At 45.6% G+C, this 14,711-nt stretch overlaps 1 protein-coding gene across 2 annotated transcripts in view; it reads left to right on the top strand.

The window, feature by feature from the left end:
* The window catches only part of LOC140197502 (growth hormone receptor-like), a 168,519-nt gene that overhangs the window by 98,792 nt on the left and 55,016 nt on the right, over positions 1 to 14,711 (top strand). For both annotated transcript variants that reach the window (XM_072257512.1, XM_072257511.1), the window contains exons 3-4: positions 9,058 to 9,175; positions 14,553 to 14,707. In XM_072257512.1, coding sequence (XP_072113613.1) covers positions 9,058 to 9,175; positions 14,553 to 14,707 — 273 coding nt within the window. The remainder of the gene's footprint in view (positions 1 to 9,057; positions 9,176 to 14,552; positions 14,708 to 14,711) is intronic.

Here is a 14,711-nt window from a genome sequence, read left to right as displayed (position 1 = left end):
CCTGGCTCTCAATCCAGCCTGCTGACAGTTGCTGACCAGTCCTGCGTACTTGGAGAGCTTCCTTTCAAAAGCCTCCTCCAAGCTATCTTCCCATGGGACTGTCAGCTCCAGCAGCACCACTACTTGCTTAGTTGAATGCTCTCCACTGTACATCTGCACAAATTTGGAAGTGCCTTGTGACATCAAATCTCTTCAACCTCAATGAGATTTCTAATTCTTGTTGAGTGACTCAATAATTTATGGAGGATCAGTTTACATTATGATGTAGTGTTTATGTACAGATAAGAATTTGTTCAGCAATCAGAATTTTGATTATATTAGCAATTAGATCTAAAGAAGACCACAGACTGCTCCATGTTGCAGATATATAATTTTGGTGTGTATATAGCAATCTGTCTGGTAAAGAAAACCATTCAAATAAAACTAGAGGAAAAGAATTTTAACGACGTTAAAGGTCTCACTCTAAGTAAGAACTGGAATTCAATTGTAAACAAAGTGGGAGAGCGGAAACCTGATTGGATGAGGACTAACCAATCAGGAGGGGTAGACGACGGGGTATGAATACCACCAGACTAGACAGGCCCAGGCATCACCCCTGAAGAAGATGGCAGAGCGTGTCATCAAAATGTTGGTTATAATCGATATCTGTACCCAGCTGGAAGCCCGAGAAGAGTTTGTTCATCGATATGGCAACATCGTTTGCGTAGCTGGAGAATACCATTCACCACAGTATTGTAGACACTACCCCTGCCACCCTCCTGGCAACTTCGTTTGACTCCTTCTCAATTTCAGCGAAGGGTCTTTACCTGGAAATGTTGTCTCTGTTTCTGTTCCAAAAGGTGTGGCCTCCTTTGAGCATCGTGCCTTTTCTTCTGATACAGTATACGAATGCTTCAGCATTGTTTTTAGCACTCACTCGCTGAACCCTGCCAAAACTCAGAACGTTACCTTGTTAACTGTATCATCATCCTCCAACATTAGATTAGATTAGATTAGATTATGAGGACACACAGTCCTTTTTTATTGTCATTTAGTAATGCGTGCATTAAGAGATGATACAATGTTCCTCCAGTATGATATCACAGAAACACGAGACAAACCAAGACTGGAAAAACTGACAAAAACCACATAATTATAACATATAGTTACAACAGTGCAAAGCAATACTGTAATTTGATAAAGAACAGACCATGGGCACGGTGAAAAAAAGTCTCAAAGTCTCTTGAAAGTCCCATCATCTCACGCAGACGGTAGAAGGGAGAAACTCCCTGCCATGAACCTCCAGCGTTGCAAATTTGCCGATGCAGCATCCTGGAAGCATCCAACCACAGCTGATTCTTGGGTCCCTCCGAAAACTTCGAGCCTCCGACCAGCCCTCCAACACTGAGCACCGACCACCATCCCTGCCGAATGCTTCGACCCTGGCCCTGGCAATAGGCAAAGCCGGGGATTTGGGGCCTTCCCCACCACAGATTCTCAATCACACAGTAGCAGTGGCAGCGAAGCAGGCATTTCAGAAGTTTCTCCAGATGTTCCTCCGTGCTTCTCACGCCTGTCTCCATCAAGTCAGGATTGTGCACGGCCCCTACTTAACAAATACGATATCATTTCGGAGCAGCCGCGCGCACTGCGTCGTGCTGCCATCTTCTCCTCCCCCTCTTAGTTATCCCACATGTGGTAACATGTGGTAAGGGATGAGTTTTCTTTGTCAAATATCCATCAAAACATCCAGTGAAGTGCTTTGCTTGTGTAGGGGATGTGCTGGGGCAGCCTGCAAGTGTTGCCTTGCTTCCAACATTACATAGCATGCCCACAGCTTACTAACCCTAAGCTGTACGTCTTTAGAATGTGGGAGGAAACTAGAGCGTCTGGAGGAAATCCTTGCAGACAGCAGCGGGTATTGAACCGCGAATGGTGATGGCTGCCATTGTGCTAACTGCTACACTGGATGGAAAAGTTCAGATCTGATCCATGGGTTGTGGGTTTGGTTAGCAGAGGTAGTCCTTATTGCAGTTTCATCGGGTCATACAGTACAGAAATGGTTCTTCAACCCAAATCATCTGTGCTAACCAAGGTGATCCCATTTACCCCGTGTTTAGTCCATGTTCCTCTAAACATTTACCATCCGCGTATCTGTCTAACACACACGAAATGCCAGAACAACTCAGCCAGTCAGGCAGCATCTATGGAGAAGAATAAACAGTTGACGTTTCAGGCTAAGACCCTTCATCAGGGCTGGAAAGGAAGGGAGTGGAAGCCAGAATAAGAAGGTGGGGAGGGGGAGGAGTACACACTGGCAGGTGACAGGTGAGGGGGAAGGTGGGAGAGTGAGGATTGAGTAAGAAGATGGGAGGGGGTAGGATGAAGAGTCTCAGCACGATACAGCAACTCCATAGATGCTGCTTGACTAGTGTTTCTCCAGCATTTTGAGTGTATTGCTTAAGATTTCCAGCAACTACAGAATCTCTTGTATTAATGTACTTACTAAATGTCTTTTAAACGTTGCAATTGGGCCAACCTCTGTGACTTCCTGTGACAGCTCATGCCATATTCCTAGCACGCTTGGTACAAAAAATGTTGCCCCTCAGGTCCATAAGACCATAAGACACAGGAGCAGAATTAGGCTATTTGGCCCGTCAAGTCTGCACTGCCACTCATTCATGGCTGATCCTTTTCCCCCTCCTCAGCCTCACTCCCCAGCTTTCTTCCCATAACCTTTGATGCCTTGTCCAGTCAAGAACCTATCACTCTCTGCCTTAAATACACCCAAACAACCTGGCCTCCACAGCTGCCTGTGGTAACAAATTCCACAAATTCACTACCCTCTGGCTAAAGAAATTTCTCCCCATCTCTGTATTAAATGGATGCCCCCCTATCCTGAGGCTGTGCCCTCTTGTTCTAGACTCTCCCACCATGGGGAAGCTTCCTTTCTACGTCTACTCTGTCTAGGCCTTTCAACATTCGAAAGGTTTCAGTGAGATTCCCCCCCCCCCCCCATCCTTCTGTGTTCCAGCGAGTACAGACCCAGAGCCGTCAAATATTCCTCATATAACCCTTTCATTCCCAGAATCATCCTCGTGAACCTCATCTGGACCCTCTCCAATGTCAGCACATCCTTTCTACAATACTCTAAGTGAGGCCTCATCAGTGCCTTATAAATCCCCAACATGGACTGAACCTGCAAGTTAACCTTTAGGGTGTTCCGCACAAGGACTCCCAAGTCTCTTTGCATCTCAGAGTTTTGGATTTTCTCCCCATTTGGAAAATAGTCCGCACATTTATTTCTACTACCAAAGTGCATGACCATGCATTTTCCAACATTGTATTTCATTTGCCACTTTCTTGCCCAATCTCCTAAGCTGTTTAACTCCTTCTGCAGCCTTCCTGTTTCCTCAACACTGCCTGCTCCTCCACCAATCTTTGTATCATCTGCAAACTTGGCAACAAAGGCATCTATTTAACTTTAAATGTTACCCCTCTCACCTCTTGCCTGCACTCTCTAATGTCAGACTCCCCTACCCTGTGACCGTCCACCTTATCTGTGCCCCTAGTGATTTAAACTAAGAAAGCAGTCACATCGCGTCAATAACTGAAGCCTTGGATTCCTGACAATATCTTTGTTACCCTCTCTAGCTTCTCACATGGTAACCTGGGTGTGCAGTTCTGGGTACAGTGACCATAAGTTCACTCAGTAGTCCAAGTGCAGTCTCATCAATCAATGCCTTGTGCAGCTGTAATGTGATGTCCCAACTTTTCTGCTCAAAGCCCCAGACAATGAGGCAAGCATGCCATTTAAACACGAGGAATTCTGCAGATGCTGGAAATTCAATCAAGCCAAGAGCTGGACAGGTGATTGGCATATCTCTCATATCCCTTTTGCCAATCACTTGTCCAGCTCTTGGCTCCATCCCTTCCCCACCTGTCTTCTCCTATCATTTCAGATCTCTCCTTCCCCCTCCCACTTTCAAATCTCTTACTAGCTCTTCCTTCAGTTAGTCCTGACGAAGGGTCTCGGCCTGAAACGTCGACTGTACCTCTTCCTAGAGATGCTGCCTGGCCTCCTGCATTCACCAGCCACTTTGATGTGTGAAGCATGCCATGTACCTTCTTTCCATCACTGTGTGTGTTGCCACTTTCAGCAAACTATGTACTTGTACCCTGAGGTCTCGCTGTGTGCTGGCAAGTGGTTAAGGCGTTGGACTAGTGATCTGAAGGTCGTGAGTTCGAACCTTCTGCTGAGGCAGTGTGTTGTGTCCTTGAGCAAGGCACTTAACCACACGTTTCCCCCAGTGGCGGCGGTTGGTGCAGTATGGACAGCACAAGAGTGGCACGGTAGCGTAGTGGTTATCACAACGCTTTACAGTATCGCTGACCTGGGTTCGATTTCCGCTGCTGTCTGTAAGGAGTTCTCCCCGTGACCACGTGGGTTTCCTCCATGTGCTCCGGTTTGCTCCCAGGCCGAAGACATACTGGTTGGTAGATAAATGGGTCTTTGTGAATTGTCCTCTGATAAGGCCAGGGTTAAATAGGGGGCTGCTGGGCGGTGCAGCTCGGTGGCCTGAGATACCTGGTCTGTTCGGTATCTCAATCAGCTCGGTGGGCCGGAAGGTCCTGAGATACCTGGTCCGCTCGGTATCTCAATCAGCTCGGTGGGCCGGAAGGGCCTGAGATACCTGGTCCGTTCGGTATCGCAATCAGCTCGGTGGGCCGGAAGGGCCTGAGATACCTGGTCCGCTCGGTATCGCAATCAGCTCGGTGGGCCGGAAGGGCCTGAGATACCTGGTCCGCTCGGTATCGCAATCAGCTCGGTGGGCCGGAAGGGCCTGAGATACTTGGTCCGCTCGGTATCGCAATCAGCTCGGTGGGCCGGAAGGGCCTGAGATACCTGGTCCGCTCGGTATCTCAATCAGCTCGGTGGGCTGGAAGGGCCTGAGATACCTGGTCCGTTCGGTACCGCAATCAGCTCGGTGGGCCGGAAGGGCCTGAGATACCTGGTCCGCTCGGTATCGCAATCAGCTCGGTAGGCCGGAAGGGCTTGTGATACCTGGTCCGCTTGGTATCGCAATCAGCTCGGTGGGCCGGAAGGGCCTGAGATACCTGGTCTGCTCGGTATCGCAATCAGCTCGGTAGGCCGGAAGGGCCTGGTCCGTTCAGTATCTCAATCAATCAAAGACAAGAGAAAGTAAGGAAAGGTAAAACTGTATCTCAGGTATTTCTAGAGTTGCTGAGCTTTTCATCAAAAGTAAGACAGCCAGGTTGTGGACAGCTGTTGTGCTGATGGGCACAGATTTCAGTTACACGTGACATTTGTAGGTGCTGGTATGGCTTGTTCTGCCTTGCTGAGAAAGACTCCGACAATTCCTGGAAGCATTTACTGTGAGAACACGCCAAGGTAATTTTCAATTAATCCAATCAGTGACCAGTGAGAAGTGTTTGTTGCTGATTGAATAATTCTCTGCTTTTGTACCTGTCAAATGGTTTAAAATGTGTGTCTGTAGTGATCAGAAGCACAGCGATTTTGCAGATGCTGGGATTGATAACTGCTGGAGGACTGCAGCAGACCGAGCAGCATCCACGGAGAGGAATAGGTAGTCAATATCTTGTTTAGTCAGCATTGGGCAGGAAGGTGGAAGAAGCCATTAACTGAGGGAGAGGAAGGATTGCAGGCTGGCAGGTGATCAGTGATGGTGGGAGGATGAAGTGAGAAGCTGGGGGGGTGGTAGCTGGAAAACGTAAAGAGCTAAAGAAGAAGGCATCTGATAGGCGAGGACAAAGAAAGGGAAGGAGGAGGGGATCCAGAGGAAGGTGTAGGGCAGGTGAGGAGGAGAGAAGGGGTAAGGGGGAGACTGACTGGGGAATGGAAAAGAAGAGAATGGAGGGGGGGGGTAGAAATTACTGAAATTAGAGAAATCAGTGTTGATGCCATCAGGTTGGAGGCCACTCGGATGGAATATGAGTTGTTGCTCCTCTGACCTGAGTGTGGCCTCATCTTGGCTCTAGAGTCTCTGTAGTGATGTGGGAACAGACATTTTCCATTTAAGTACAAGGTATCCTGGTCAATGCCTGACCACTTGTTTAAACTATCTGTATGTTTTCTGTGGTTCAGCAATTGATGGCTTTCAGTATTTCCTTCCCTTCCTCTTCAGCAATCCAGTAACTGTCCACACATCTCACTCTCTGTTCGTGTTTATAGCAAAAGGTCTCTTGGCTTTCCCTTAGGAAAGGTATAGCTCCCCCCGCCCCCGACCTACTTCCATTTTGTACTGTGCTGGCATTGGAGTGTATCCAGAGAAAGTTCCCAGGAACAAAAGAGTTAACATCTGAGTAGTGTACTTGTGGGAGTTTAGAAGAATGAGGATTGATTTAATTGAAACCTATCAAATATTGAAAGGTCCAGATAGAGTGGATGTGAGGAGGATATTTTGTATTTCGATTAGTGGGTGGGTCTAGAAGCAAAGGGCACAGCTTCAGAATAGAGGGAAGTCCAATTAGGACAGAAGTAAAGAGGAATTTCTTCAGCCAGAGGGTAGGGAATCTGTAGAATTCATTGCCACAGGTGAGGCGGCTGTGGAGATCAGGTCATTAGATGTCTTTAAAGCAGAGAAGCTTACTGTTCATCTGGATGGACTCTTATTGACAACAGCTCAGCATTCAGTAATATCATCCCCTAAGAACTAATCAAAAAGCTTCAATACCTCCTTGTGCAATTAGATCCTCAACACTTTAAATTCCTCAGTGTTACTTTTTTGGCGGATACGTCCTGGCCCAGCACATAAGTGCAATTATGAAGAAGACAATTCCTGAGGAGTTTGCAAAGATTTTGCATTACATCTAAAACTTTGACAAACATCTATAGATATGTGGTGGAGAGTATATTGACTGGTTGCATCACAGCTTGGTATGGGAACACCAATGCCCTTGAATGGAAAATCCGACAAAAAATAGTGGATTCAGCCCAGTATATCCCAGGTAAAGCCTCCCCACCATTGAGCACATCTACACAAAGCATTGTCACAGGAGAGCAGCATCCATCATCGGGGACCCCCACCGCCCAGCCTATGCTCTCTTCTCACTGCTGCCATCTGGAAGGAGGTACAGGAGGCTCAGGACCCCCACCACAAGGTTCAGGAACAGTTATTGCCCCTCAACCATCAGGCTTCACTCACCCCATCACTGAACAGTTCTCACAACCTGTGGGCTCTTCATCTCATGTTCTTGGTGTATATTGCTTATTTATTTATTAGTTTTTTTCCCTTTTGTATTGACACTGTTTGTTGTCTTTTGCACACTAGTTGTCTGCCCTGATGGTGCAGTCTTTCATTGATTCTGTAATGGTTATTGGATTTACTGAATATACCCGTGAGAAAGTAAATCTCAGGATTATATATGGTTTATTTTGAACTTTGAACATGCATCTTGAGAGGTTCTTGATTAGTCATCAGGGCATCAAGGGTCATGGGGAGAAGGCGGGAGAATGGGGTTGAGAGGGATAATGAATCAGTCTTGATAGAATTGCAGATCAGGCTCAAAGGGCTGAATGACCTAATTCTGCTCTTGTGGTCTTACGGTATTGAAGGCTCGCTGCCGTAGCTCTCCCACAGAGCTTGGGGTAGTGGATCTGGGGCTTTGGCCTTAAAATAGTTGAAAAGTTCATAAATAAATAAATAAATAAATAAGGATCTTTGAAAAAAAATTTAAGGTAAATCTGTTGAAAGTTGAATTCATATTGAAAAATCTCAGCATGAATTAATGTGAAAATAAGAACTGGATGGGATTATGCTGGAAATGCCAGTCATGATTAGCATACAGCTAACGGGCAAGATCCTCATACACAATATGTGGTGACACTTGCGGGCTGCCCTCAGCACATCCTCAGACTGTTGATCATTAATGCAAACGACCCATGTTTCAATGTACACATGATAAATAAATCTGAATCAATCAGATACAGAAAACTCTGTGAGATATTTCCTCAGGAGATTGACTGTGATTTATGTTCATATTCCATGGAAGTACCATCCTTTGGGACTCTTGATTCTATTCATCAGTAATTTAGCAAATAACCATGTACTATTGTGTTGATTGTGTTGAGAATGGTGGTGGCATATAGTGTTTAAGCTGCTGTGCTCATCATAGAGTAGAAATAGCCCATTCAGCCCAGCAAGCTTTGCTATTCCATCATGGGTGATTTATTATCATACTCAACCCCATTCTCCTGACTTCTCCCTGTAACCTTTGACGCCCTTTCTAATTGGGATGAGCCCTGAACTAAGGAACTATATGTAAGGTTTTGAAAGCTGGAATCGGTTGGGTGGGGGGAGGGCCCTAGCGGAATAGAAATGAAGCAGGAGGGAAATCAACAGGGTAGCTGGGGAAAGGGTAGGAGCACTCTATGACAAAGGAAGAGTTATGCCTCCTACCAGGGGAAGTGGGTAATGTACTAAATCAGTATTAACCGACGAGAAGGAAATGGGTGGTAGTGAGATTATGGAGGGGTGTATTGAATTCTAGGGCGTGCTGATATCAAGATGGAGGAGGTGTGTTATTGAGATGAATAAGTCCCAGGCACTGGTGGGATCTATTCCATGTTATTGAGGGAGGCAAAAGAGGTGATTGTTGAGACCTTGACAGAGATCCTTGTGTCCTCATTGGTCTCAGATGACATCCCAAAACCTGGAGAAGAGCCGTTGTTTGTTTGTTTAAGGTGAATGGGACAAACCAGGAGATAATGGGTAGGTGAGCCTATCAGTAGCAGGGCAATTATTATAGAAGGTGTGTAGGGATAGGATCTACTAACATTTGGAAAAGAACAGGGATTAATGATGAGAATAGAGAGGCTTTGTTCTAGGAATGTCATGTTTTAGGAACTTGGTTGAGTTTTTTGAGGAGGTAACAAAGATGATTGGTGAAGGTTAGGGAAGTGGATGGTGTCTACATCCATGTAATCCTTGAGCGCACTCGGAATCTGTTTTTTCTATAATAATTTGGGATCAAAAACAGGAGAGGAAATTTGTCTCTTGCCTCATGATAACCCTTCTTTCTCATCTTCTTCAAAAGGACCTAGCATCACAGAATGCCGCTCACCAGAACAGGAGACCTTCACGTGCAGTTGGAGTGCTGGAAGCATCCAGAATCTGACTGAACATGGCCAGCTGAAGTTCTTTTATGCAGAAGGGTGGGTATTGATTTGCTTTTTCTCCCCATGTTTGGATGATTATTTTATGCCATAACTGAGTCAGTGTCTACGGTTGATACTCACCAGCACAATTAACCAGTCATGTTGCTTGTAAAATAAGTGGATTAATTCAGTGAAGCAGCTCTTCCTTTTCAGACTCGTGTTGGCAGTCCATTGTTGAGCAAAGTGTGAGAATCTTGAGAATTTCTCCCCATGTGAGAAATAGAAACTTCAACACATGAAATAAAAACCAGCACAGCTCCATTTTCTACATGTGGGGTTTTCTGATTTTACACAAATCCAAGTGCCGCACTACCAGAAAAGGAAAGCACTGCCTTCATCTCTCTCTGGGTCCCCTCCTCTACCCCTTCTTCCCATGGTCTACTCTCCTCTCCTATCAGGTTCCTTCTTCTCCAGCTCTTCACCTCTTCCACCTATTGCCTCCCAGCTTCTGACTTCATCCCCCCTTCCCTCACCCACCCACCTTGCCCCTCACCTGGCCTCACCTATCACCTGCCAGCTTGTACTCCTTCCCCTTCCCCCTCCCCCAACCTCTTATTCTGGCTTCTGACACTGTTTGTTCCAGTCTTCATGAAGGGTCTCAGTCTGAAAAGTCAACTGTTTATCCCCCTCCACAGACACTGTTTGTCCTGCTGAGTTCCTCCAGCATCTTACGTGTGTTCCTGTGGAGGGCAAATGCCAGATTGGCACCTGAGGAATGGAACTAGAATTTGTGTAGAGACTGGAAAAGCTGATTGAGGTGCTGATAGTCATGAAAGTGTTTTGTAGTTAGCATTTAGAGTTTTAAATTCACTTAAATCTTGTAGGTTTTTCACAGCGTAAGTCAGCAGTGCACAAGATGTTGGTTACACGGTGGAAGAGGTGGTAATCCCAACTGCAGGCCCTTCAAAATGGAATTGTGCTTTTACATAACACCGCTTACGCAGAGTACAAACTTTTGATTTCTGTCAGTGGGAGGATTTATTGAAGTGGAGAAGTCAGAAGTTTATTGTCCTCTGCACGGGTACATGCATGGATGCAGTGAGAATCTGATGCAAGGCACAAATTGTAGCATTTACAAGAAAAACATACACTAAGTTTTACATGAGTGAAGATGATTAGAACAAAAAAAAACAAGTCTATTTTAGTGCAAAGTGATCTAAATGGGCATAGTGCTGCTAAATTGTAGTGATAAGGGTTGTGTCAGTTGGTTCAAGAACAGAATGGTTGAAGGGAAGTAGCTGTTCCTGAACTTGGAGCTGTGGGACTTCAGGCTTCTGTACCTCCTGCTCATTGGCAGGTATAAGAGAAGGCATGGCCTGGATGGTGGGGATCTTTGACGATGGATGTTTTCTACCTCGATATAGAACATAGACTATTACAGCACAGTACAGGACCTTTTGGCCTCTGATCTTGTGCCAATCTGAGATCAACTTAACCCTTCCCTCCCACATAGCCCTCCATTTCTCTTTCATCCATCTGCCTATTTAAGAGTCTCTTAAATGACCCTAATTTATCAGCATCTACCAACACCCCTGGCAGGGCACTCCATGCATCCCCATTCTCTGAGTAATGAACTTTCCTCTGCCAACCCACTATAATTTTCTCCAATCACCTTAAAATTATACCCACTGGTGTTAGCCATTTCTGCCCTGGGAAAAAGTCTCTAGCAGTCCACTCGATCTATTACTGAGGGAGTGCCTCCTGTAAGATGGTGGAGAGGGATGTGCTGTAATGTATTGGGCTGTGTTCTCTACTCTCTACAGCTTCTCGTGTTCCTACTCTACCGAACTGCGATGCTCTTGTACTTCCATTGAGAACGAGGGACAACTCGAAGGGAGAGATTAGAAAACAGAAAAGACTAGAATGAGGAAGAGGAATTTGTTTTTACAAAAAGGTAGCAAAAGGAAAAGGAGAAGTTTAGGTAGTGTGCAGTGTTAGAGGAAGTAAAGTCAAGGAGTTAGTTGACTGATTCAGCTCACCGCAGGGGACTGAGCAGGTTGAGAGAGTACTGTTAAATTCCTTTTCCTAAAAGCCCTTTCTTTCACCTATATATTACCCATTAACCACTGGCTGTTGCTTTTGGATACAGTGACTTGTTCTTTTTCAACTACAAGTTCAATTGTTGTTCAACCATACATCAATAAACATGAATACAGCCAAATGAAACAGCATTCTTCCAGGGCCACGATGCAAAACACAGTACCAGCAGTCTCACACAGCACAAGGCACGTATACTATATATAGAACATAGAACTCTACAGCACATTACAGGCCCTTCGGCCCACAATGTTGTGCGGACCATGTAACCTACTCTAGAGACTGCCTAGAATTTCCCTAGTGCACAGCTCTCTATTTTTCTAAGCTCCATGTATCTATCTAAGAGTCTGTTAAAAGACCCTATTGTATCCGCTTCCACCACAGTCACTGGCAGTGCATTCCACGCACCCAACACTCTGTGTGGAAAAACTTACCCCTGACATCCCCCTTGTACCTACTTCCAACCACCTTAAAACTGTGCTCCGTCGTGTTTGCTATTTCAGCCCTGGGGAACAGCCTCTGGTCAATGCCCTCATCATCTTGTACACCTCTATCAGGTCACCTCTCATCCTTCGTCGCTCCAAGGAGAAAAGGCCGAGTTCACTCAACCTATTCTCATAAGGCAAGCTCTTCAATCCAGGCAACATCCTTATAAATCTCCTCTGAACTTTCTCTATGGTTTCTACATCTTTCCTGTGGTCAGGTGATCAGAACTGAACACTCCAAGTGGGGTCTGACCAAGGTCTTATATGGCTGTAACATTACTTCACAGCTCTTGAACTCAATCCCACGGTTGATGAAGACCAACACACGCTCCGCCTTCTTAACAACACCGTCAGCCTGCGCAGCAGCATTTGGACATGGACCCCAATATCTCCCTGATCCTCTCATCTCTGATTTTCTGGCATAATTACAATGGCAGTAAAAATAGCGTCAAAAAGTTAATAGTAATAATGAAGCCCAAGTCCCTGAGTGTCACGTCCTGTAGATTGATGGTGCTTGAGATGTTGTTGGCAGGAACAAGCCTGCAGCAGTCCAATCATCATGTGCTAGTGCAGCCGCAGACGATTGCATTGCAGCTTGTCTTCCACCAAGTGAATACTGGAGGGCGGTACTGATGATAGGGGTTAGCCCCTAACCAGCATTGACACTGTACCACATCACCTTCGGCACGGGTGAGCTGCAACAGACCACCCCGCGGCATGAGGGCCTGGTCCATGCTACATCCGAGCTCAGACAGCTCCCCTGCCATCGGCCTCACCAATGAACCACTGAAGGGGTTTTGCAGTATAAAGTAATAGAGTATAAAGTATAAAAAGTACTATCCTACGTATCAAGTAATTCTGTAAAATGTTGCAACACACATCAAAGTTGCTGGTGAATGCAGCAGGCCAGGCAGCATCTGTAGGAAGATGTCCTGACGAAGGGTCTGGGCCTGAAACGTCGACTGCACCTCTTCCTACAGATGCTGCCTGGCCTGCTGCGTTCACCAGCAACTTTGATGTGTGTTGCTTGAATTTCCAGCATCTGCAGAATTCCTGTTGTTTGCTGTAAAATGTTGCCTTCTTTTTGAATCAGCTCCAGTGTAGTTTTACTTTACATATTCACAAATCCATCCAATTTACTGCAGACCAGAAAATCCATGGCCATTTTAGTTATTCTTTCTTTAATATTCGCCTCCAGAGTAGTATTGGGTGAATGAATGCACCTTGTTAATTAAATCTGGCTGCAAGCTGTAAGAGCCATAGTCCCATGCATGTGAACACTCTACCAACTCCTCCTGACTCCTCATGATGACAGAGAGCCACTAAAAGAGGCAGCTTACTTATTTGGCACCACAACTATCCCTATAACTGTTTCCAGTTTAGCAGTTAAATTGTTAAACTGACTGGTTGGTATATCTATGCTGCTTTAATTTCCATAAGACATAGGAGCAGAATTAGGCCATTTAGCCCATCGAGTCTTCACCAGTCCATCATGGCTGATTTATTATCCCTCACAACCCCATTCTCCTGTCTCTCTATGTAATCTTTGACCTCCTGATTAATCAAGAACTTATCAAACTCCGCTTTAAATATACCCAATGACTTGGCCTCCAGAGCCATCTGTGGCAATGAATTCCACAGATTCACCACCGCCTGGCTTAAGAAATTCCTTCTCATCTCTGTTCTAAATGGATGTCTCTCTGTTCTGAGGCTGTGCTCTCTTGTCCTAGATTCTCCCACTATAGGAAATATCCTCTCCACGTCCGTTCTGTGGGGACCTTTTAGTATTTGATAGGTTTCAGTGAGATCCCCCTCATTCTTTGAAGCTCCAGTGAGTCCAGGCCTGGAGCTATCAGATGCTGCTCATACATTAACCTTTCATTGCCGGGGTCATCCTTGTGAACCTCCTCTGGACCTTCTCCAATGCTAGCACATCTTTTCATCAAATACTTTAAAATAATTCTTAAATATAATTATATTATTTTCCTGTTGCTGCCTCCTCTGCAATGGAGAGACCCATCGTAAACTGGTGGACTACTTCGTCCAGCACCTCTGCTCCATCCGCCAAAAGCGGAACTTCCCAGTGGCCAAACATTTTAATTCTGATTCCCATTCCCATTGCTACATGCCTGTCCGTGGCCTCCCCTTGTGCTAAGAAGAGGCCACCCTCAGGACTGAGGAGCAACACTCTATATTCTATTTGCGTAGCCGCCAACGATTTCTCCTTCTGGTAAAAATCAATTCCCTCTCTCTCCCCTCTTTTTTCCTTCTCCACTTAGGTCTCTTACCTCTCCTCACCTGTCTTATCACCTCCCCCTGGGTCTCCTCTTTCCCTTTCTCCCATGTTCCACTCTCCTTGTTATCAGATTCCTTCCTCTCCAGCCCTTTACCTCTCCCGCACATCTGGCTTCACCTATAACCTTCTAGCTATTCTCCTCCTTCCCCCCACCTTCTTATTCTGGCATCTTCCCCCTTCCTTCTCAGTCCTGAAGAATGTTCTCAGTCCAAAACGTTGACCGTTTATTCATTTCCATAAATGCTGCCTGAGCTGCTGGGTTCCTCTAGTACTTTGTGTGTGTTGCTCTGGATTTCCAGCATCTGCAGAATCCCTTGCATTTAAAATTATGATCAATGCTTCTACCATTGCTATCTTTGCTTCTTTCAGCTATCTAAGATTAATTCCATGTGGGCCAGGTGAGATTACCAACCACACTGTTGTGTTATTTATTAAATACTGGCAATAGTTGTTATATCCACACTGACTCTTATCCAACGTATCTAACTTGCGTTGTACTTAACACAGGGAACAGTTATATGTCAGATTGTGTAATTGATTGTTATTTTCTGTCCAGGGATGATCCCAACTGGAGAGAATGCCCAAAGTATATTGCTAGAGAAAATAGCTGTTACTTCAATCAGACCCATACTTCAGAGACTGAGTACTGTGTCCAACTAAAGTCCGGTAACATCACACACGACCAGCGATGTTTCGTACTTGCTGAAATTGGTAA

This window comes from Mobula birostris, chromosome 5 (genome assembly GCF_030028105.1).
Source record: "Mobula birostris isolate sMobBir1 chromosome 5, sMobBir1.hap1, whole genome shotgun sequence".
Taxonomy (NCBI): domain Eukaryota; kingdom Metazoa; phylum Chordata; class Chondrichthyes; order Myliobatiformes; family Myliobatidae; genus Mobula; species Mobula birostris.
This window is presented reverse-complemented; position numbering and strand designations above follow the sequence as displayed.